Source organism: Nycticebus coucang, chromosome 12 (assembly GCF_027406575.1).
Source record: "Nycticebus coucang isolate mNycCou1 chromosome 12, mNycCou1.pri, whole genome shotgun sequence".
Lineage (NCBI taxonomy): Eukaryota > Metazoa > Chordata > Mammalia > Primates > Lorisidae > Nycticebus > Nycticebus coucang.
The window spans coordinates 72,778,831-72,802,542 of record NC_069791.1 but is presented as its reverse complement, the minus strand read 5'-3'; the positions used below and the strand labels follow the sequence as shown (position 1 = coordinate 72,802,542).

At 54.8% G+C, this 23,712-nt stretch overlaps 1 protein-coding gene across 6 annotated transcripts in view; it reads left to right on the top strand.

Moving 5' to 3' along the window:
* The window catches only part of SRRM3 (serine/arginine repetitive matrix 3), a 59,487-nt gene extending 37,531 nt beyond the window's left edge, over positions 1–21,956 (top strand). For 3 of the 6 annotated variants that reach the window (XM_053557474.1, XM_053557472.1, XM_053557473.1), the window contains exons 6-16: positions 408–437; positions 878–940; positions 1,063–1,098; positions 3,456–3,506; positions 4,069–4,173; positions 4,535–4,712; positions 15,201–15,568; positions 16,045–16,269; positions 16,371–16,508; positions 16,947–17,025; positions 18,293–21,956. In XM_053557474.1, the coding sequence (XP_053413449.1) occupies positions 408–437; positions 878–940; positions 1,063–1,098; positions 3,456–3,506; positions 4,069–4,173; positions 4,535–4,712; positions 15,201–15,568; positions 16,045–16,269; positions 16,371–16,508; positions 16,947–17,025; positions 18,293–18,490 (1,471 nt within the window). In that variant the 3' untranslated portion in view covers positions 18,491–21,956. Of the gene's footprint in view, positions 1–407; positions 438–877; positions 941–1,062; positions 1,099–3,455; positions 3,507–4,068; positions 4,174–4,534; positions 4,713–15,200; positions 15,569–16,044; positions 16,270–16,370; positions 16,509–16,946; positions 17,045–18,292 lie in introns of all 6 variants that reach the window. The other 3 variants (XM_053557477.1, XM_053557475.1, XM_053557476.1) reach the window with 3 other exon arrangements.
* Positions 21,957–23,712: the final 1,756 nt, after the last annotated feature.

Genomic DNA, 23,712 nt, shown 5'->3' with positions numbered 1-23,712 from the left:
GACACCCACACGAGTAGTCACCTTGTGAGCTACGCCCCCTCTAAGCCCCTCCTCTTAGTGGATTCCCCCCTCAGCTGGCCACAACTAAGTGCCCGCCCCCTCACAAGCCCCTCCCCCTTGTGACCGCTCCTTCACCAGACCCCGCCCCTCAGTGAGCCCCTCCATTAAGTCCTCAAAAACTGACACCACTGACCTGGCCCCTGTGCTCCCCTCTAACCTCCCCTGGGGCCCTGCACCCACCTTGAGTGTGAGGGGCCCAGGGAGGAGGGACTTGGGTGAACCTTATCTGCCATCTCCCCATCTCTATTTCCCCACTTCCCTGTTCTGAGTGAAAACCCCACAAGCATCTTGGGCCCCAACTAACCCTGTCCATCCGTCTGTCCTTTCTTGCTGGCATCTACTCTCAGCAAAAAGAGGAGACTAGAGTCTGAGTGCAGGTCAGTGAAAAAGGTGGGCAAGGGCTGGCCAGGCCAGGTGGGAATGGGGCTGGGGTGTGAGGGTATGTCTGTGGGTGGGAAAGACTCCAAGACCATCCCCCAGAGGCAAGAGGCCTGGTCCTAGATGTTGCCAGCATGACAGCTTTGCCTCAAAGAGGCCATAAATCCCACCTTTGGAGCCCGTAACCTCTGAGTTGGAACCCATCCTTGCTTATAATGCCAAAGGGGATAAAAGAGTGAGAAGGGGACGATATAGGCAGCACCATCAACTCCCCTAAGTGACCTTGGTGATGTTCAGGGCCTCAGGTCACTCTGTACACGGAGCAGTTGGACTTCATGGCCTAGAGTTCCCTTTCCAGCCTTGACACCCAAGCCTGCCCATCCATTTCCAGCCACCCTTCCCCTACCCAGCTCACTAGAGTCCACCCCTATATCCACAGCTGTGGGAGCTCATCGCCCCTGCGAAAGAAGAAAAAGAGTATGAAGAAGCACCGCCGAGACAGGTACCCTGATTGCCCCCACCCTAAATTTCTCTTATTTCCAAAGGCTCAGGCCCTGTGCCCATGAATAGGGGTCCCTCGGGCCACCCAAGGCAGGCTCAAGAGAACTCCTTTATCACCTACAGGTCTGATTCTGGGTCCCGGAGGAAGAGACGGCACAGGTGAGTAGTGCTCTGTGGAGGATGTGGACAGAGGCTAGTGATACCTTCAGAGACTAAACTCAGGGGGGTTGTGAGGGGGATCCCAGGCCTCACCCTCCAACTCCAGGGCCTCCTGCCCAGAGCCAGGCAGGTCAGGGGCCTGGGTGGTAGGAGAAGAGCAACCCTCAACTCTTACTTGCCCCACAAGTCAGCCTTGATGTGGGGACCCCAAGAATTTCTAGACAGATAGCATATCCAGTATCCAAGAGGCATCTCTGAAGCCACATGCTAGGAAGGCAGAGCATCAGGACCCTGAATTTGTTAGGAAAGGGCTTGCCAGGCAGAAGGACCTCCATGACCTGGATACACTCCATGGGTAGGAGATGGGGTGGGTGGGCTGTGGTTGGGGGTAGATCTTCTGGGGGACAGAAGCTGAGCTGCCAGACACTGACAAGCCTGATTGCCAGGAGGTTGGGAGCCAGCATGGGGCTCTAAGTAGGGCAGTGACCTGTTCAGAGTGAGGGGGTACAGGTGACAGGAGGTGAAAGGCAGAAGCCCAGCAGAGGCAGTGGTGGCCTGGAAGGACAAAGGGTTGCTGAGAAGGTAGAAATCTTAGCAGAGAGGGAAGTCATGGGACAGTTACATTCTCACCAGACCTCCTCCTAGCAGCCCTGAGGAGAGGCAGAGTCCCCAATCCCTTCCACACTGGGAATTTGCCCTCAGCCATTTGACAGGTAGGGGAGGAGCCTTAATAAACACCTAATCCTTCCCCTCCGCTTTTCCCCAATTTCCCATCTCCCTCCCCCCACCAGTGCCCATAAGACAGTGTGGGCAACCCCCACTCCCACCCCACCTCCCCATGGTCACATCAGCTTGCACCCTCTGGCCTGTTCAGCAGGCCTAGAAAAGACCTAGAAGTTAGTTAGGGCCAGACCAGCTTCCTATGGAGAGACTGAGGCCCAAAGCAGGTGACTTGAGCTCCAGTACCCAAATCTTTGGCCTCCCTGGTCTGCCCCTCACTCATGCTGTTGCTGTGGGAAGGACATTTCCATGTTTCTTAGCATCCATTCATTTTGTGGTCAGAAGGACTGAAGGGATCTGGTGGTGTCTGAAAGGGTGGAATTAGGGGTGGGTCAGACTTCAGAGGCATAAGAAGTCAAGGCAGTCAAGGTGCTGGGGTCTGCCACGGAGAGCAGGCGAATGGTCTGGGAAGCTGCAGGGCAGCCCTGGATAGAGAGCCAGAAATGTCACTCAAAAGCAGGGGTGTTGGTGGGCAGCACCCATAACTCAGTGGGTAGGACACCGGCCACATGCACCGAGGGTGGCAAGTTCAAACTCAGCCTGGGTCTGCCAAACAACAATGACAACTGCAATAAAAATGTAGCCAGGCGTGGCAGGCACCAGTAGTCCCAGCTACTTGGGAGGCCGAGGCAAGAGAATTGCTTGAGCCCGAGTTTGAGGTTGCTGTGAGCTGACACCAAAGCACTCTACCCAGGGTGACAGCTTGAGACTCTGTCTCAAAAAATAAATAAACAAATAAAGCAAAGGTGTTGGCTCGGCACTTGTAGCTCAGTGGTTAGGGTGCCGGCAACATGCACCGGGGCTGGGTGGGTTCGAACCCAGCCAGGGCCTGCTAAAACAATAATGACAATAATAACAAAAAAATAGCTGGGTGTTGTGGCAGACGCCTGTAGTCCCAGCTATTTGAGAGGCTGAGGCAAGAGAATATCTTAAGCCCAAGAGAAAAAAAAAAAAAAAAAGCAGGGATATCATGCCAGATAGAAAACATTTCTTGGGTATTGCCTGTGGCTCAAAGGAGTAGGGCACTGGCCCCACATGCTGGAGGTGGTGGGTTCAAACCCAGCCCCCGCCAAAAAAAAAAACTGCAAAAAAATAGAAGAAAACACTTCTTTCCTAACCCCCTCATGACTGACCAAAGCTGGGCCACAGGCTGAGAGCATGGGAGGCTCAGCCAGCCCAAATGCAGTTGCTCATCAAGGGGCTGGTCCCAAGATCTATGCCAGACAGCAAGGGGAAGTCACCCTTTCCACCTGGCCCGGACCTGAAACCTGAGGCTTCCAGAACTGCAAACAACACCCCCCTTCTTTCTGGGGCCTGGCCATACACCCATGGCACTCCTAGAGGGGGTCTCCATTTAGGGCTCAGACAGGAAGTGATCATGGGCCAGGACATACAGGACAAGGAAAGAGTGAGAGAAACCAAAGCAGTGGCATGAGATGATCAAGTCCTTGCCAGCCAGCGAGGCTCGGGCCTGAGAGAGGAACAAATCCCAGATCCATACCTGGGCACAGCTAGGCTTGAAGGCCATGACCCACTCCCCCAGGCTACCCCATCACTATTGTCTCTCCTTTCTACAGATCAAGAAGCCCCAAGAGCAAAAGAAAAGAAAAGAACAAAGAGAGGAAAAGGTAAGCACTCTTCCTACTCTCCATGCCATCTCACCCTCTCCCTGCATAGAAAACTTGGCCTTTTAGAATCAGAGAATCAGGCCCTCAAAGGCAGCTCATTCTGTCCCCCTTGCCCAGATGGCAAAATTAAGACCCAGAAAGGAAGCCAAGAGCCCAGGATGAGTCAGTGGCAGAGCAGGCACTGGATCCCAGGCCTCTTGCCTCCCAAGCCAGGGTCCTTCCAAGCTCAGTCCTTGTGACTCCACCGCTCTCCTTCCACCCCTACCCACCACTAGTTGGTCACAAGAGCACCAGGTGAGGGGTGAAGGAAGTCTTGGGGGGCTGGGGCTGTCTAGAGTAAAAGGGGTCTTTTCCTAATTCTCACCGGTGATCCACACGGACCCGCTGCTGCCAATACCAACCAGTTAATGTTCCTTGTATGAGACTGGGGTAGGGGATGGTCAGCAGTGGTTTTCAGCAGCCTCCACTGGGATCCCTGTGAAGAGACTAGGCAACTAGGGGACCACGGGGTGGGAGTGGGGACAGAATTTAGATATAGGCTGATTTCCCTCGCCTATGCCAGGCCTCACACGGAGTCCCCTGGCCGGAGGTCCCATCGCCACAGCAGCGGCAGCTCCCACAGTCCCTCCCTCTCTTCCCACTACAGCGATTCCAGATCACCCAGCAGGTAGGCCGGGGCGCTGGGAGGGCTCAGGAGGCGGCGCCGCTGCCTTTCTCTTGGGGTGGGAAGAAGCAGGGGGCTTGCCGACTCCCAGGAGAGCGGGTTGGTGACAATCGGTGAGTTTACCAAGCGTGAGCTGGCGCCCATCTGGAGGAAGAGATGCCCTAAGGCTCCCCAGGCCAGAATTAGAAGTCGAGGCAGTGCGTTGCTGGCTCCCTCAGGTCAAACTCTCCCTAAGCAGAAGAGGTTCCGAGCCCAGAGAAAGGGCAGGTGGCAGGTAGATCTTCACCCGTAACCCGGAGGTGCCCCTGGCAGAGGGGGCGTCCCACCACCGGGTCCCCCCATGCCTCCCCGTCCCACACCCCAGGCTGAGCCCCAGGCACCGAGACGACGGGCGGAAGACGGGCAGCCAGCGGTCCAGCGGGAGCCGGTCGCCTTCCCCGTCGGGTGGCAGCGAATGGGGGTCGCCCCAGCAGAACGGCGGCAGCAGACAGCGGAGCGGAGCGCACGGGGGCCGCCCCGGCTCAGCGCACAGTCCGCCGGATGTACGTACGCTTCGCTTTGCGTAGGGTTCCCGCGCCGCGGGCTGCGCCGTGCGGGGCGGCGGTCTCTGGAGGGGCAGGGCGCGGTGAGTGCGCCCGGGGCGGGGCGGGGGCGCTGCACGCCTCCCTCGGGGTCCGCCGCTTCCTCCCTCCCCTGTGACCACACCCTTTACCCCCGCGCGGGGCATCTTGGCACTGGAGCCCTGGGGAGTGCTTTCAGCTGTTGCACCCATCTGGCCCTAGAGTCAGAGTGAGGGGGACCTGCAGTCTTGAGCCATCCTTGAGTTTGGAAAACTAAAGGCCAGAGAAGGATTGACCACCCGGGGCGCTATAGAGCTGGGGAAGAACCAAGGTCATATTGGGGTGGGAGGGGCATGGACATTGATTGGTAGGAGTCCCAGTCAGAAACAGGATTCAAGGGACAGGATCTGCCCTGGGCGAGCCCTGAGCCTCCTTCTCCCCACCGAGCCTTTGCCCCTTCCTCAACCCCTCACTGGCCTCTCCCCTTTGAGAGTCCTCCCCCATCTCAGCCCTCAGCAGCCAACTGAGGGTGCTGCATTTCTACCATCTCTGCTTCAAGAGGAATCTTTGCCCAAAGCTGCCCACACCTAGACAGGTGTCTCCCACCTGCAGGCTCCACTTTCCATAGCTGTCCCCTCAAGACACTCCAAGAGTGCCCACTCCTATTGAGTCCATCACTCCCTTAGAAACACCCACCACTGGCACCACCACCCCCAAACTGTCCCCACCCATCCTCCAGGACAGGCTGTGTGAGGGAGCCTGGGTGAGAAATCAGGCTTCTCAGCATTGCCCAGGTGGACAGGCTGAACCAGGGTGGGGAATCTTCCAGACCTGGGAACTTCCACACCCCCGTGTTGTCTTGAGGGCACTGAGTTGAGGCCCATCAGAGAGAGGGGACTGCAGTGCTGACTGGGTGGGCACGGGGAACTTCGGGTGGGAGGCCTGCAGGTCCCTCCCCAGGCCCGCAGACTGCCCCAGAAGCCTCAGCAGGGAGGGGGAAAGCTGCCCTCTCCAGACCTCAGGTCTCAGCAGCAAACATGTACGTGTTGGTCAGTTTCATTTTGATTTTTGGCTGTTTCCTTTCACTCCCTTTCTTTTCTCAAACACTCTTACTCTCATGGCCTCAGGAAAGACAAGAGCAGCTGAAAATAGGCTCTTGTTCTTCAGGTTAATTTTTATTTAAGGACATCATCTGTCTCTAGATTGTCCCACCTGGACCAGGCACCAGGCTCCTGGGCTCCAGGGGGTATGGTTGGGTGCTGCAGGGAAGATTACACTGATGTTCCCAGATCTGTCCTCTGGAAGTGGAAGAGGGTACACAGAAGTAGTTGACGCTAGCCATGGCAAGGACTGGAGAGGATGGGCAAACCCAGATAAGGGACACCCACCCCTGTGGGCACAGAACCTTAAGGGTAAAGGGCCCATGGCACCTTCTGGAGAGCTTCACATCTTCCTGGGGCCTCCCCAAAGACCAGAGATACGGGTTCTCTCAAGCCAAGACTGAACCAGAACTCCTCTTCTGGTTCCCTCTCTGGCCACATTGGCTTGAGCAATTGCCCTCTCCCCAACCAAAGAGCCCTGGATATGTGCAGATAAATTGGCCACAGCAACTAGGTAGAGTCTCCATGCAGAAGGCCTTTGGGGAAGGGAAGCTAGCGTCCAGCCTTGGGGAGGGAGCCTCGGCAGCACCCCAATCTTGTCTTCCTCCCAAAATGGTACTCTATTTTGGCATGGCCCTGGGAGTTTTCCAGGAGACAGCATTTTGTCACTCCTTTCCAAGCAGCCTCCCCAAACCTATCCCTATGGGTCCTGGGAAATCTGAGACTTCATTCAGAGCACCCCAGGCCCTAACCCACACTCAGATCCCCTCTTGTAAAGACTTTCCAAAGAATTAAATGAGGCTAGTATTTGTTCATATCTGGAGAGGCGACATAGGGGTTGGGGGCACAGACTTTACCATTAACAAAAAAAGTCTCTGGGAAAAAGTACTGGGGGTGGTATTCTTGGATGCTACCTTTGAAAAAAGAGAGAGAGAAACGAAAAAAGAAAAGCTCAACATTTTTTAACCCCATCTATGTTTTTGTTTGTTTTTTAGCCTCCCATTTGAAACGTGGTAATATTGTAATTCCATTTCTTGTTTAGCCGGCAAGGGAAGAGGGTGGGACGTTTATATAACTTTTTCTGTTATTTGTTTTTGTTTGTATTTCCTTTTCCTTTATTATATCTTTTTTCCCCTTTTGTAATGTACAGAAATGCAAACTATCTCTCTGGGTTTTTTTCTATCTTCTATGTTGTTCTTGAATTTTGCTTTTGTGTGTGTTACTGTTGTAATCTTTCCTCCTAATGCAGATATGGTTTCTGAATTTCAAGTGAACATTAATCACATATATATATATCAGACTTTTTTCCTTTATAATCTGAATTTAAAAGGGAAGATAACTCTAAAAAGAAATGACTCCCACGCCTCCAGCAGCAGCCAGCCCTCAACCCCGAGCACATGCTGGAACTGCCTCAGCCTCTAAATTAAACAACAGGGGTGCAGACTGTGCCACTGTGTCCCCATCTATAAAGAATCTTGGAGAGAAAATGGGAGAACTAAGGAGGGGAAGAGACTTGTTCTGGGTCACCCAGTTTCCTGGAGCTGACTGTGACTTCTCAGTTCAGTTTAGTATAAAATAGATGGGCATGATGGGAACAATGAAGAGGACAGGCTACTCAGTACTGTCAATGTCAGATCTCAGATCCTTAGGAAACCTGAAGGAGGGGTCTAAAGGCACCCAAGGGAGTTTAGCTAAGGTAAAGACTTCCAATTCAGACACTCCAGGCAAGAGAAAAATTTCTTCTTGGTCTTGAGACTGAGGCCAAGTGGGTGGTGGCTCCCAATGAGTCTCTGTGTTGTCCCATCCCAGGTATTGATAGGTGAATGCCAAAAGGATTTCTGGGCTCTGCTGCTTACAGAAAGAGAAACTGCAGCTCAGACAGGTCAAGTGACCAGCTTGGAGTCATATAATTTTTTAGTGGTAGACTCCAGCCCCTGAATCTGACCTCAAGACCCCCAACCAAACTATGGAGAGGGCAGAAAATGGAAAGCACACTCACAGAGCCCTGAGAGGCAGGAGAATTTGGGAGATGGATGCCAACTGCTTTCCTCCTGCAGACCCCTCCAGATATCTGCTGCTAGCTCTCTCCATGCCCTGGACTGGGGTCTGCCCACACCAAGACACTCGGGTACAGGTGGCCCCCACATTACAGAAGCCCATTCTATGTGACTACCACATCAGCAACTCAAGGAACCCTAAGTCCTCACTGTTCACACACATATGGGGAGATAAATAATCAGGCACAGAGAGTGGGGAGCTGCTCAGAACCACACAGGAGAGAAGACTAAGATGCTGAGCAGACCTCATGGGGCAAACTCTTCCACCCAGTCTCACCTGGTACCTTCACCAGTCTCCCCATCAGCCCCCAAGAGTACAGTTTGGTGCTAGCCTTGTCCTCCTGGAGGCCCAGCACTGGAGCCAGAGAGGGTGTACCAAGTTTGCAGTCTTAGAAGTGGGACCACCTGCCTTGGCTTTACCTGTCTCCAGGATTAGAGGTATCGGGGAGACTTGGAGGTGACACCCACTGTTTGTCAAGGGTGGCACAGAAGCCCCATGAGCATTGCCTCTCCTCCTGGACCAAATTTTATACCATAATGGGCAGCCTAGGGTGGCCCCAAGAAGTACCCTAATCGAGGCAATCCCTGATCTCTTTTTTTTTTTTTTGTAGAGACAGAGTCTCACTTTATGGCCCTCGGTAGAGTGCTGTGGCCTCACACAGCTCACAGCAACCTCCATCTCCTGGGCTTAAGCGATTCTCCTGCCTCAGCCTCCCGAGTAGCTGGGACTACAACGCCCGGCTATTTTTTGGCTGCAGTTTGGCCGGGGCCGGGTTTGAACCCGCCACCCTCGGTATATGGGGCCAGCGCCCTACCGACTGAGCCACAGGTGTCGCCCAATCCCTGATCTCTTACCCAGACCTCCCCACTATCTACCCTCAGGAAAAAGCAGTGACCATGGCTGAAGGAGGAGGGAGTCGGAAGAGGAGGGGACAGCTGGTATTTCCTCCAGGATGTTCTTTTCTTTTTTTTTTTTTTTTTTGCAATTTTTAGCCAGGGCTGGGTTTGAACCCGCCACCTTCGGCATATGGGGCTGGCGCCCTACTCCTTGAGGCACAGGCACTGCCCCTTCCAGGATGTTCTTGTTATTTCCCAGGTCAAAGACAGGAAAGAAGAGGGATGAATTTTGCTAACATTACATAAAGCCAAGGGGAAAAGGAGTGGTTACTCTGCAGCAGGATCACTCCAAATTGGATCTGTGATTGTCTTCCCTTTTAAATGCACATGTCCCTGTTCACCCTCATCTGATCTGCTTTCTTTAAACTGCTCTTCTCTTTCTGTCTGGGTGCACCTTTCTCTCTTCCTGCCTCTCTGTTTCAGTTTCCTTCTGTCATTGTTTCTTTCTGTTTCTTTTTCTCCCTCCCTCCCAGTTTTTGTCTCTGTCTGCCTTCTGTCACTTTCTCTCTTCCTCTCCATCTCTCTCTCATGCTGCCAGCCCCTTCGTAGCCCACCACGTGGTTCTGCTTCCATCAGCTGCTTCCTGCATGCCCTCTGGAGGTTTTCTATTGTTTAAAGAGTTAAGGAAAGCTTGGCTAGTGGAGCCCATAGTTTAAAAAAAACAAAAACAGGCAAACAGAAATGGCTGGGCAGAGCCCCCTCACATCCCTGGGACTAGATCAAAAGCCACACTGCACACTGGCTGCCCATCTGCTAGCTCAGAGGGGGAGCGGAGTTCAGGGTCACTGTCTTTTCCCCCGTTCTGCATTCCCAATGCGGAGACCTTCTTTTCTTTTTTATTATTGCATTCCCGTCCCTGACCACTGAGAAGGTAGGTATCCCAGCTCAGCTGTGCGCTCGCCCCCACCCATCTCCAGATAAGCTCTGCCACTCTGCTTGGTTTGAATGTGGTTTTCTTTCTCTTTCTCTCAATCTTGCTCTGGTTGGTTTTTTTCTCCTTCCTTTTCTTTATTTATTTTAGTGACTACTCATTTGTAATTTGCACTTTCTTCAAATGAGCTGCAAAACTGTTTCCCAGTTTGTCCTTTGGTTTTCTTGACTTTCCCTGACAATTCTAGATCATCTTCCCTCCTTCCCGCCCACCCCACCCTGCCCTCCGTCTCCCTCTCCACCCCCAACTCCCAGCCCCAGGCTCCTCCTTTACTCCTTCTCTCTCATTTTGTTGTCTGAATGCCTTTCTGTGTGGTTTAGCATTCCAAGTTTGTGTTCCCTTCCTGAACTGTATGCCACGGTTGAGCCAATTTGATTTCTGTTGTCTGGAGCAGCTGCTAAGCCCCTTGCCCTGCATCCCTGCCAGTCTCTGGGGCTTTGGTCACCCCATTGGCCCTCGGGGGCCCACTTGGGCAATAGGCAGCAGTAGAGGGGCCTGGGCTGGGCCTCTTGGCCTCCACATCCTGGAGGGAGTTCTGGCTGAGGTCAGGCACCAGGGAAGAGGCCATCCCACCTTCTGGGGCCTGCTGGCTAAACTGAACTCTGGGCTGCCATGGGTTCTTCCTTGGCAGCAGGACCAAGCTTTGGGTCAGGAGCTGCTAGCCTCTGGGGCAACAACTGGCATCAGGACTGGGCCTCACAGCTCCACCTTTTGAGTGTGATGACAGACTAACTTTGGGGAGTGAGCTGGCCAGAATTAGGTGCTGGAATTAGAGGCCTACTTAGCAAAGTCTCTGTGGAGTCATTTGGCAGATGGAGTGGATGCTTAGCTCGCCTGCCCCCCATGTAGGCCTGACCCAGACAGGGGCCCTCTCAACCCTCCAGTATCCTTGCATCTTCTGAATTTGAGCAGCTTAATGTGGTCCCTTGAAGCAGAACGATGCAGAAAAGACAGTCAGTAAAGGCCAGGGTCCCCCAGGGTATTAGGGCAGAACCAGGCCTAGGTCCTAAGACTTGTGACTCGCAGCCCAGTGTTCATCTAGCCACGCTGAGGGTACTGGAGTCAGAGGAAGGCCCCCTGGGACTCCACGTCTCTACCCCTACCCTTTAAACTGCCCTTTAAACCTAGGAGCAGCTACAGAAGTTCAGTGCCCCAAACTATGGTGGGGGGGCCCCTCCATCTTCAACTTTGAACGAAAAGACCCCACTATTCACCCCCACCCCAACCCTGGGTTTATCTCAGGGGCAGGTGCTTGGGAGCTCACTTACTCAACCCGGGAGGGCAGGTGGGAAGTGGTTCTTCAGAAAGGAAGAAAGTGCTACTGATTTTATAGCAGGGACTGTTCCAGCCTTATGGGGGAGTGGAGGCTCCATCCCTGAGGAGTTCCTGACATGCCAAGGGACCCACCAGTGGGACCTGGAACACTGAGTTAGAGGCAGTAGTTTTCTGAGCCGCTGAGGGATGCCTCTCAGGTACTTCCCTGTTCTTGACCTTCAGAGTACCAGGAGCAGGTGAGCACCTTGCTACTTGTTGCCATTGTCTTTTTCTCCTTGGCCCTCAAAAATTTCTTATGTGAGCAAAAGAAAATATGTCAGGTAGCAAGTGGTACCAATGAGCTGAAGGTCTCCTGGAAGCAGGGAGGTCCCTCATTCGCTCTTTCATACATACACTAAACAGACATATGCTAGCCTTTCCTCTCTGTGCTAGAGCCCACCTGGGTGTCAGAGAGAGGCAAGTGGACCTGGATGTGTGGCCCTCCTTTCCCCTCAGGCTGGAGGACTGACAAAGGTCCCTCAGCATTATGAGAGTGGATAAGCTAAAGTGTGGGTGAGGAGATCTGCTCCAAGGTAACCCCTGGAGAGAGGCCACACTAAAGGAATGGAAGGACTTTCTGTGGGATCACAGAAGGGGCTCAGCCTGGAGGTCAAGAGAGGCCCCTGCAGGAGGCATCTAGAATTGAGGATGGAAGAGCAGTAGGCATGAGCCAGGCTAGTGGGGTGGAGGGGAAGATGGGAGGGAGGCAGGCAGGAGGCCCAAGCAAGAGGAATAAGGGTCACAAAAAGCAGGCTTCCTAGAGGAGATGTTTGATCTCTCTGGCCACCACAGTCCTGTTAGGCTATGAAATCCCATAGTATTTGGCCTTGGATCTTCTCTCAATTACTGGGAAGAATAAGACCCAGCCAAGGTGAGGACAAGTGCAGCCTCTGGCAGGATCATGGTGACTGTTTCCTGAGGCCTCCTGGAGGGATAGGTAGAGAGGGACATGAGGTTGGCCCCATCTGCCACCCTACCCAGCAGTGTCTTGCTCCCATCCTCTGGCATCCTGTCACCCAGAGGACACCTCACGGGGCCCAGGCCTTCCTACACTGCTCCACCCCTGTCAGTCTGTGAGACCAGTCTGTGAGTCAGTGTGCTCCATGAGTCAGCGTGCTGAAAAAACCTCCCAGCCCCTACACTGGCCCGACCAGCAAAGACTCCATGTACTGCCATTTTACCAATAGGGAGCCTGAGGTCCCTGGAGCTAGGTCACTTCCTTAAGGCTTCAGAGCACACTTGCATCAGGGCTGATTCCAAAGTGTTTCACCTGGCCAGTGACTATCATCTATGGCTATGGCAGGTCAGTAGCTTGGAAGGAAATGGGGAAAAGGTTGGATCCCAGGATGCACCAGACAGGAAGCATCCAGGTCAGCACAGGGAACCTGGGCTGGGAGCTCAGACCTCCATGTTTGAGGCAGCACCATGATGGAAGCAGGCAGCCACTACCCAGACCCTTTGTGTTGCTAACACTCCTATCTCACTCCCAGCCTGACAGTGGGAAGGAACAGAATGGCTCCTATCTTCCTCTCCCACTGATGGCCCCTTCCTTTGAGTCAGAAGTAGCTGGCACAAATCTAGGTCCTGATTCCAAAGTTTAATGGTCTGCCCATTTGCTGCTGGCCCCCCTGACCAAAGAAGCAAGCAAAGTCTTCTTGAAGGAGGGGCTCAGTGACCACTTAGGTTATGGGTTACCAGGCCTTGGCTCCCACATGGTGTCTGTTCACCTTACACTCTTAGACAAGAGTATAAGGGTACGGGCCAGACACTGCAAATATGCAGCTTCTGGAGATTTCTTTCTTATTGGCCTCCTCTTGACAGAAAAGAATGCTAAATGACACAGAAGCACTGAGGCACTGGCCGTTTGCCAGGGTGGAGTGGGTATGTGTTAGTGCAGCCAAGGGTCTTCTGGTGATGTCTACTAGGAACAGAACTGCCATCTCAGAGGTGTCATAGTTGAACAACGCAGCCTCTTACTCTCCTAGCCTAGGTGAGCTGGAGAGTAATCAGGAGAGTCAGGGGGGCTCAAAGGGATACCACAACACCAGGTGATATCCACTCTGCCCACCTATGGCTGTCTCTGACCCAAACAGAGCAACCAGGCTCTCCCAAGAGAGGTCTTCATGGTCCCCTGGGCTTTGGGCAACTGCTGTCACCACTATGGCTGGAGTTCATTGGCTGCTTCAGCTGCCAATCCTCCTGACTCCCCCCCAGGCCCACCCTGCTCCACCCTCTAATCTAGGCTTACAGAGAGTGGCCTGGGCACCACTTTGCCCTCAGTAGAAAATGCCCAGGGCTATGCCAAGGAAACCATTCTCCTCCCAGTACCTGGCAGCAAGGTGCCCAGAGGGGTGACAGCAAGGTTGTCCTCTCATCCATCGGGTACTACTGACAGCTCCACAGACCAAAAGAGCTTGGTCTGAACCTCACCCTGCTTCTGGGACTCCCTAGTTGGCCCTGGCCCTGTGAAGGCATTCCTTCCTTCCTCACCAAATGGTACTTACTAGGTGCCAAGTTCTGTGATAAAAACAGAGCTGAATCAGACACCAAATCTGTCTTGGAAGTATACACAGTCAAGTTGGTGGTGGCGACTGGAGGGTTTGGGGAGAGGAATAGACCTATAAACAGACAAGTACAATCAGCGGCTATCAGATGGAGGTCCCAGGACAAGTGGGGGGAATCAGCTCTGCACAGGAAGGGGCATTGGGAGGGTGGCCAAGGGCATGCAGAGAATACTGGAACATTTTCCCTGGAAGGGACATCAGGGAAGGAAAACCCAGCCCTCTGCCCTTGTGAACAGGGAAACAGGCCCAGAAGGCAGAAGTGACTTGGCCAGGGTCCCTTGGTGAGTTAGCCGCAGGCTCCCAGACTCCTGGTTCCCAGCCAGGGCTCTTGATGTGCCAGGTGCCCTTTCTGGTTTTCTGTATCCCCATCCTTGCGTCCTAACTCCACTTTTGGAAAAACATTTGCCATCTCTATCCAGCAGTCACCCAAGAGGTGCCCATTCAGGAGCCGGGCGCTACCAGTCCTTCCTCCAGAGGCAGCACAGCCTCATCCAGGCTTAGAATGGGGTGGTTGCGTTTCTCTCTCTCTATCTCTATCTCTCTTGCATTTTTGTGAATCTAATGATGAACTTATGCTACCACACTTTTCCCTTTTCTTACACACCTTACCTACTAAAGGAGGAAGTGCCACTTTATTGGTAAGTGGACATTAACCAAGAGGGACTTAAAATCAGAACTTTAAAAAAAAAAAGAAAATGGAAAAAAAAAAAAAAAAGAAAAGAGAGAAACAGAAAGACAGTCGGGTACTACTGACAGCTCCACAGCTCTCTGCAGGGCCGGAAAACAAAGAAAGAAAAGTATTAACAGAAAACTGGCAGGTTCCCCAGGAGATGAGACATTGTTTTTGATTTTGGTATCTAATGACATTTGTGGATTTTGTTTTTTATTTCTGTTTCCTCCCTTTCTTCGGTTCAGTTTTGAGTTCAGTTGTCCCCCCTACCCCGTCCCCACCCCATCTGTGTGCTGTGTGACCCTCCATCCCCTCGCCCACACCCCTGCGCTGGGGGCCTGGCCTGGTGGGCTGGTCCCAGCCCCACTCCCGGTGCGGCTCTCTCTTCTCTCTGCCGGGAATCCTCCGACCCATCGGGGGGCAGTGCTAGCGGTGCCTGTCCTGGAACCCCTCCCTTCCAGCTCCCCCCACACCGCTCCGTCCCTCTTGTGTTTTGCATGCCGAGAACCTTGCATGAGCTGCACTGTTGAGGCCAGAAGGTGGACACTCAGGAGAGGCAGAGGCAGGGCAGGCGCGGGGAACCGTGTGTGCGATGCTCCGGGACTGGCAGCCCTCGGCCCGGGCCCGGTGAAAGCCCTCTCTCCTTCTCTCCCCCCACCCCACCCGCTTGCTCTCTCACCCTCACTCTCTCTCTCCTCTTGATCTGTCCTCTTTCTGCCTCTGCTCTTGTCCTCGCTGCTTCTCTCTTTTCTTCTCTTCTCTCTTTTCCTTCTCTTCTCTTCTCCTTTCCACTTGTCTCTGCATTCGCCCTCTCTCTCCCTGTCTCTCTCTGCTTCCACCTGTCTCTGCTTCGACCTCTCTGCTCTATCCCGCGTCTCTGCCGCTCTCTCTCTCCCTCTCCGCCCCTCCGCGCCCTCTCTGCCTCTCTCTCCATCAGAAGCCCAGCTCGCCCTCGCCCAGGGCCCGCGACAAGGCAGCAGCCGCCGCACCCACGCCGCCTGCGCGGGGGAAGCAGAGCCCAAGCCCGCGCTCGGCGCCGTCGTCGCAGGGCCGCGGAGGCCGCGCGGCGGGCGGGGCGACCAGGCGGCGACGGCGGCGGCGGCGGCGGCGGCGCTCGCGGTCCTCCGCGTCCGCGCCCAGACGCAGGGGCCGCCGGCGCGCCCGGCCAGCGCCCCCCCGGGGCTCGTCGCGCTCGCTCAGCAGGGCCCACTCCAGCAGCGACTCGGGGAGCGGCGGTGGCGCCCCTGGCCCCGGGCCTGAGCCCGGCTCCGGCTCAGAGCGAGGCCAAGACAGCCACGGGAAACGGTTAGTCGGACCCCCCCCACCAAGTGGAGTTCTCCTCCCCCACTTCCTCTCCCTAAGGAGCTCCTGTCCCTACTGATCCTGACACACCCCCAGTTCCCCTTCCCCTCACAGATCCTCCCCACCACTCCCACACCACTGGATGTCTGCCCCTCCCCCGTGGAATTCTCCTTTCCCCACCATCACTCCAGCCATGGGACATTCTCTCCCCTACTGGGCTCCCCAGTTCACTGATCACTCTCCCCACTCCACTAGCGCCCTTCCTCCACTTAGCCCCCCTTCCCCTTACTGAGCTCCCCTTGCACTGATTGCCCAGTCAGTGCTCTCCCCCGTCACGAATCACTCTCCCCACTCCGACACACTGGGGCCCCTTCCTGACCCCCCCCACTAATCTCCTACCCCCACAGAACCCTCCCCTCCCGGATGCCACTTCTGGGGTCGCTGAATAGCCCCCCACCTTCCTCCCTGCTCTCCTCCAGGGCGAAGGAGCGGCCCCCGCGTGCGCGGCCTGCCAGCACCTCTACGTCCCCAGGAGCTCACTGCAGGCGCGGCGGCGCAGAGGGAAAGAGCTCTTCGCGCAGCCCAGGCCCCCACCCACGTTCGTGGAGCTCCAGCCGCTCGCCCTCCAAATCCCGCTCTCGCTCCCCGGAGACGAGACCCCGCAGTGCCAGCCGCTCGTCGTCGCCCAAGAAAACCCTCGGCCGGTGAGTGCCCGCCCGCCCCGCCGACGCCTGAGACCGAGCGGAGGGGTCGGCTGCGGAGCTGGGCGGCCAGGCAGCGTGTTCACCAGAGACTGCCCCCGCAGGGACAAGGACAGCGAGGGCCGCGCGAGGCACGCCGAGGCCGAGGCCGCCCGCTCACGGCGCCGCTCCCGCAGTTATTCACCCATACGCAAGCGGCGCCGGGACTCGCCCAGCTTCATGGAGCCGCGGCGCATCACCAGGTACGCAGGGGCCTTGGGGTCGGCGGGGCCGCAGGGCTGGGGCCGCAGGCTTGGCTTGGTACCGAGACCTCGGCCCCAGGGGCCCTTCTTAGACGACCGACTGAAGCTGGCGTGCGCGAAGGGTGGGAGAGCTGAAGGGGAGCAGGTGGGTTCCCTGCCCAGCGGGGGCCTCAGGGCTCACTGAGGATGGGGCTGGAACTGGAGGTGCAGGGTGGGATGAATGGTCAGAGAGAGAGGTGGCAGAGGCCTCAGAAGGCAAAGGCCCCCAGTGGACCCTAAGGGCCCATGGAGGGGACAGGGGTCTGCATTTGGGTCTGTTTGGGCAGCAGCAGGCATGGAGTTCAGCTCTGGAAGATTCCAGCCACCCCTCTGGAGCCCTGCCCTTCCCCCCACATCCACCTCTGGACAATGATGTCTCCTTTTCTCCTTCATCTCAAGGTCCAGCCTGCTGAGTGGCCTGTGGCCAGCCTGGGGGCCAGGTGGACCCCTCTCCACAGGCTGCCGTGGAGATGCCCATGTGAGCTGGTCTGGCTCCGGTCAGCTGTCGTCTGTCTGCCTCTCCTTTTCTCACTAACTGGGGGAATTGGAGGAGGGGGCATAGCAGTCTGGTCTCTGGGGCAGTAAGCAGAGGAACCTGTCCCTCCACTCCCCCACACAGCCCAGAGTGCAGCTGATGTGGCAAAAACTATGATCAGGGCTTCTCTGCTAGGACTTGAAAGGGCTGGACCTGGGTTTCCAGGTGAGATTATGGTCTACCTTTGTGGAAATCACCCTGAAGCCCTGGATTACCAGCGCAGGGAGAGGAGGGCCACAGACAAAGTACTGAGCCCAGCTCTGCCACTGCCCTGCTGGGCAGCCTTGGAAGATCTGTGTGCCTCTCTGGGTCCTGGTTGCTGCATCTGTACACTAAGCAGGGCATCTTTTCAGCTCCTGCAGAGTATGATCCTCAAAGTGGTCTTTCCTAGTTCTTGGCAATCCAGGTCACTGAGGGAGGAGAGGGCCCTGCCTTCTCCCCTCACCCCAGAGCTTAAGGACAGAGCACCAGGCTTGGGATGTGCCCCAGACAGTTCACAGACCCTAACCACAGGCTGGTGTCCTAAGATGGCCAGACCCACCCCCAAAACTTTCTACCTGGCACCTACTCAGCCCCTCTCTCAAGCTGCCTCCTCCTCCCACTAATGCACACCTGTTTTCTTCCTCAGAATTAACCCTGACATGGGGAACTGTTGCCCCTTTAACCACTGTCTTCTCTTTTCTCTGGGTTGTAGCCTCCTGCTTCGCACTAACTCCGGGCCAACGGGAGGTAGCTGAGTATAGACTGGGGCCGGTGGGACTGGGCCAGCTTCGGGCACCAGCAGCAGTGGCCAGGGGTCCCCTCCTTGTTCCTTTTGAGGGACTCAAGAAACCAAAATCCTTGATTGCCTGGGGGACAGGCACAGAGAAACAGGGCTGGGCCATCTTCATAGACACTTCCATGCAAAGAGGACACCATTTAGCTTGGTTGATGTTTATAAGTTTCATTATTTCAACAAATATTTATCACTACAAACTCAGATTAGGAAAATTTTGGGCCCCTTTTTCTGCAGACAGGTGAGGAAAAACAAATGATCAATATGGAATTGGCAAGTGACAGTGACTTAAATTCTCTAAGGCTAGGGCTCTGAGGAAACTGAGGCAGGAAGCACTGGCCACTGCTGGGATGGGGCTTGGGGCCTAAGTGAGGGCCCAGGATGGGTAGAGCTCCTGGCCAAGAATGGTCTGTAATCCACTTTTCCTCTCACCAGTGCCCGAAAGCGTCCTATCCCATACTACCGGCCCAGTCCCTCCTCTTCCTCCAGCTGCCTGAGCAGCGACTACTCAAGCCGGAGTCACAGCCGCAGCCCCAGCCCTGGCCACAGCCACGGAAGCTACAGCAGTCGCAGTCATGGGACCCGCAGCCGTACACGCAGCCCCTCCCGGACCCCCAGTCCCAGCTATCATAGCCGGAGCAGCTCTGAGAGTGGGGGCTTCTGAGCCCATATACCCAACTTGGTGCCCCCCTGGCACAGGGAGAGGCAAGGGGCAAGTCTTAGGACCACAATGTGAAGGGGGGCTGCACCACACACCCCCATGGCTACAAAGAGGCCCTGGGGCCAGCGCATGGGCAGATGGGACAAGGGAAGACTTTGAGGGTGGGTGCCCTGCAAACAAGGAGCTTCCAGATTGTACTGCTTCTAAAGGGTATCCACCCTCACCTCCTGCCTACCTACCATGTCCAGGGAACAAAGAGCCGTTGCGAACACAGGAAACACCCTGTCCCCCTTCCTGCTTGATGCCAGCTCTCCAAGCTAGGGACTGCTGCTGGCAGGTGGCATGAGAGTCCATATCCTGCTATCACTTCACCTCAGTTCAGTGTACCCAGGGACGCCTTAAAAGGTGCCAGACCTGGGAGCCTCCCCTTCCCATTTCCAACTCTGCAGAACCCTCTACTCCCATCACTGGGAGGATGAGGAGATGGTACAACAGGCAGGATCTAAGCTAGACAGCAGGAAGAATGCCCTAACCCTGGTGTACCAGCCATGTTGGGGAGCTGCATCCTTCTGAGCTGGCTGCAGGAGGACCTTGACTGAGGGTTGGTGCTGGTCCCGCACCCTCCCCAAGCCCTTCCTCTAGCCCAGGAGAACCCTGATGGGTGGCCCCCATGCCCTAGCCTGGGAAGCCAGGGAGCTCACTTTTGTTCCCACCTCTCCAGGCCAAGTTCTCCCCTCCAGTCCTCACCCAATGCCCTGGGCCAAGGCCACAAGGCCAGGCCTTCTTCATGACAAGAGGTGAGGGATACAGTGTCATTTGCATCTGACAAAAGGGGTTCATTCAAAGCTGGATAGATGGAGGTGGCATCTGTGAGAAAGAGAAAAAAAGCAATGCAGTCCAGTGACCAAGCAGGCCCAGGGGAGCAGGAAGAGAGGGGTACAGGTCAGTAGCACCCCAGCCCCATCAGAGAGTGCAACCTGTACAGGGGTCTGGGACTTGGACCCAATGGCGGCCCAGGGTCACAGACATAGAGGCTTGCCTGAGGGTGCACCTCACCTCCTCCTGGGGTTTAGTGGAGCCATAGTCAGCCCAGGCTCCCCATGGAAGGGGTGGTATAGCCCTTGGAAAGGAGGGGAGGGTCTAGGCTGGGGCATTTAAGCAGAAGCAATGCCTCCTTCCTCTCTTGCTGCTCCCAGCCCCCTCCTCCTGGGACCCTCAGGGATCTCACAAAGTCTTCCTTGGCCCAGCTGGGCAGATGCCCTGGGCTCTGGGGTGGGGGTGGGGGCTGGAGTCTGATCCGGGTTCCTATCTATTCCGCAGTGCGGATAGAAATTGAACTCTAATAAAACCCTCGGTGCCCGGATAATAGGTGGTAAGACCAGGACTCTGTGAATGTGGTCACCTGGGGAGACTCAGGAGGGTGGGGGTCCTGGGGTTCTTCCTTCTAAGGAATAGAAAGGGCTCAGACTCTTCCTTGAGACCCCAAAGAGAAGAGCTGGCACAGAGGAATAGGGCCCAGGGTGTCCATCCCCCACCAGAGCCTTCCAATGGCCCAGTGGGGAAGAAAACGGACCCAAGGAGACCTTCCTCCTAGCCTAGTTTCAGGGGTGTCCCAGGAACAAGGTAGAGGGAGGAGGCCCAGGGTGGACACACAGAGGACCTCACTATATGGTACCCTGTTCCAGAGTGTCCAAGACACAGCTGCGAGCACATGGGTATGAATCCTGGCACTTCGCAGCTGTCTTGACACACAGGACTAAAATAGAGTGGAAATGAAATATTGGCAAGGTGGCTGACACAGGTCTGGATTCAAAAGATGACCACTTAGAGAAAACACCAAGTGCCTGGCCCTGGCTAGGCTCTAAGAGAGGGTCTGCCTTACAATACTGGATTTCCTCTTTTTGTTTCTTAGAGACAGGATCTCACTGTATCACCCAAGCTGATCTTGAACCTGCCTCAGCCTCCACAGTAGCTAGGATGATGGGCTCAAGCCCCTGTGCCCAGCTTCCCTTTGTATTTCTTTCTTTTATTAGATCTAAGGAAATACACAAATTCTCCTTTTCCTTGCCTTCTTTCTTCTCTCCTCTTCCTCTTTCTTATTCTTTTCCCTTTCTTAGAGTGGTGGATTATAACCTTGTATCTCCTCTCTTGTTTTTTTTAAACATGTCCTTTGAGAATCTGATGAAGGCCAAGAACCCTTTTACCAAAACAATGTGCACATGCCCATGATTTGGCAGGTAGCATAGGCTCTTATGTGCCCTCTAAAGCTGTTTGGGGCCCTTGGGGTTCCACCTGTGCTGAGAGTGCAGACAACATGGCCCAGGTTTTCCTCTCTGTGAGAGCCGTGACCTGGGAGGTATCCTCTGTCCAGTCCCCAGAGCCTGGGGCTGTGCCTGCACACAACCCCTTTCCAGTCTCTTTTCCCCAAAACTACAAGGGGCACCTGAAATGGCTTCTGGCCAGTGACTCTATTTCTGGAAGCTGTTTAAAGAAGCCCTGGTGATCTGTTTAACCCTTTAGACAAGTTCAGCAAAACTGGGCCCCAGCAAGGGCTTGGAGCTACAGAAGGGCACATTTGGCCTTGCTCTGGAGATGCCATCTCCTGGGTGGCACGAAACACACCCAAAGGCTGGCATGAAGTTCAGCCTGTCACACACTGAGCCTGGCATTGGCCTCAAAAGCTGCTGCCTAGCTGTGCTGTCCCCCACACCCCAGCACCTTCCCTCACTGCCCAGCCCAACAGGCTACCTCTTCTGCACCCACAGTGAGGCTGCCCCAAGACAGGACTTCCTTCCTCTCCCAGCTCAGCTCCTGGTCCCACAACCACCACACTGACCAGTGGCCTCCATCTTGCCCTCTCCAGTCCCTCCTGCTATTTCTAACTTGTAAACTTGACCATTCACTCACTTATCTCACAAGTACTTAGTGAGTATCTACCATGTGCCCAGCACAGCTCTGGGCTCAGAGGACACAGTATTAAATGAATGAAACAATTCCCTGCCTGTGGACCCTGTGTCCTGTGACCATGACCACTCCCTCATGGGCCTTGAAAGGCTGTCTGAGTGACTCCACCTGGAATTTTGGAATTTGCCATCCCTGGCTCCTGCTGGCTCTCCAAGCTCATCTCCCATCACTGCACTTGACTCTAGCACATGCCTGCCCAGCGGGACCCTGTTCACACCCTTGCCACCTCCACGGGCTCAGTTGGGCTCACTGGTTGAGGCCCAACCCAGCTACCTCCTGTTCCATGGAGCCTTCCTGATCCCCCGCTGGGCTGAACCCTTTCTCTGGGTTCCTCTGGGAGCCTGTGTTTTAGGGCTGCTCTTGTTCCAGTCATTTCATTGTTAGCATGTCTCTCCCTAAAGCTCTGAGCTTCTGGAGGCCAGGCCATGTCTACTTTACCTCCACATCCCCCAAATAAGCCCCTTTGAAATGCTTGTTGAATGAATAAATGAGTGAAAGAGGGAGCCAGGGGATGAACAGTTCCAGAAACCTGGCGGGATGGGGGTGGGGTGGGAGGGTGGGACCAGAGGCCAGGCGTGGTGTTGGCAAGAAGACACCAGAGGGCGACAGAGAGTGAGGATGCCAGAATTAACATGCCCGGACTGAATCCTGCTGCCTCAGGGAGGCTCCGTCCCAGCCTAGAATCCTCAAGCCCACGTGCTCAGCACTCTCCCTGGCTACTTGGGGAAGGGGTACCCATTACCCAGGGAAGGGTGAGTTCATTCCCACAGAATGAACTCTGCTCTGGGGAAAGGGAAAAATACCAGGAAGGTAGACTGGAAAACAGGAAACGCCAATCCCACCTTAGGGGAGTAAGAAAAGGGAGGTGGGGGGACCTTTCCCCAGGATGTGGGCATTTCTCATCTAAGAATCCTGAGCCTGGGGCGGCACCTGTGGCTCAAGGAGTAGGGCACCGGTCCCATATGCTGGAGGTGGCGAGTTCAAATCCAGCCCTGGCCAAAAACCAAAAAAAAAATAAAAAATAAATAAATAAATAAATAAATCTAAAAAAAAAAAAAAAAAAAAGAATCCTGAGCCTGGGGCATGCTTTCCTGGTTTGGTCCTCTCGTGGTCCCCAGGGAAGTACCATTCTGTTCCTAACACATTGCATCTGGGAGGCCAGATAGGGCTTTCCGTTTCCTGTTTTCCTGGCTGTATTTTCCCCTTTCTCCTCAGTTTCCTACAGCCTGAGACCTAGGGCAACAAACTACAGCGCATATGCCTAGTTTGGGTATCCCAGCCAATATCCCCCACTTCCCCTGCCTCTCTGAGATGCTTTTGGAAGAACTCTGGCCTCCCGTCTGCCTTTCTCAGCTAAGAGTGTTCAGCAAACTGGCCCTATGACCAAGCACCTACATGTAATCTCAGCAGACAAAGAACATGAGGTGTCCCAGCCTCAGGGCGTCCCACCTTCACCACCACCACCACCTGCTTTCTGAGGCTTCCAAATCCATCTCAGGACAGGAACCTCTATCTCCTAAAGGCCTGGGGGACTTCTGTCCCCACCTACCCCTTTTCTTCATCATACTCTAATTTTTAAAGCAGCCCCAAGTCACACCCAGGCTTAGCTGGCTGACAGGAGGGGATGTCCACATCTCAAGTCTGGTGAGTGTCCCCAAGTCCTCCCCTCCCCTGTCTCCACTGTTAAAAGAAAAAATTATTCAATGACATTTGTTAAAGAATGGTAAGGAAGATTTCATTGAAGACCAGCATAATAAGTACATAGACCACTGCAATTGGGATTTTGCAGTGGGGGAATGAGATTAGACTCAACTCCAAATACAGCTTAGGCAGGTGGGAATTTATAGCCAATGAGCAGGGTGCAGTCAGTGGGTAGGAAATGACTAAGGGATCACATTAGGGGTAAGGGGGATTCTGGCTAAACCCACCTAGCAGGATTCTAGCTGAAAACAGGCCAGGGTGACCACACACAGCCCTGGGGATGGAGGAGGATGAGGAACCCAATCAGATCTTAAGGGTGATCAGATCTCAAAGGTGATCAGGTCTCAGGGTGAGCGGTTCTTTCTAAAGCAACTTAGCAAAACTTTGCTAAAACTGGATTTCACAAGGAAGTACCTAGAGTGGCCCAGGAAGAGGCTCTGGAGCCTGATTAAAGTTTGGTTACGCAGAGAATCTGTCACCACTAACCTCAGCATTTAGGCTCAGGATGAGGTAATGCAGGGACATCAGA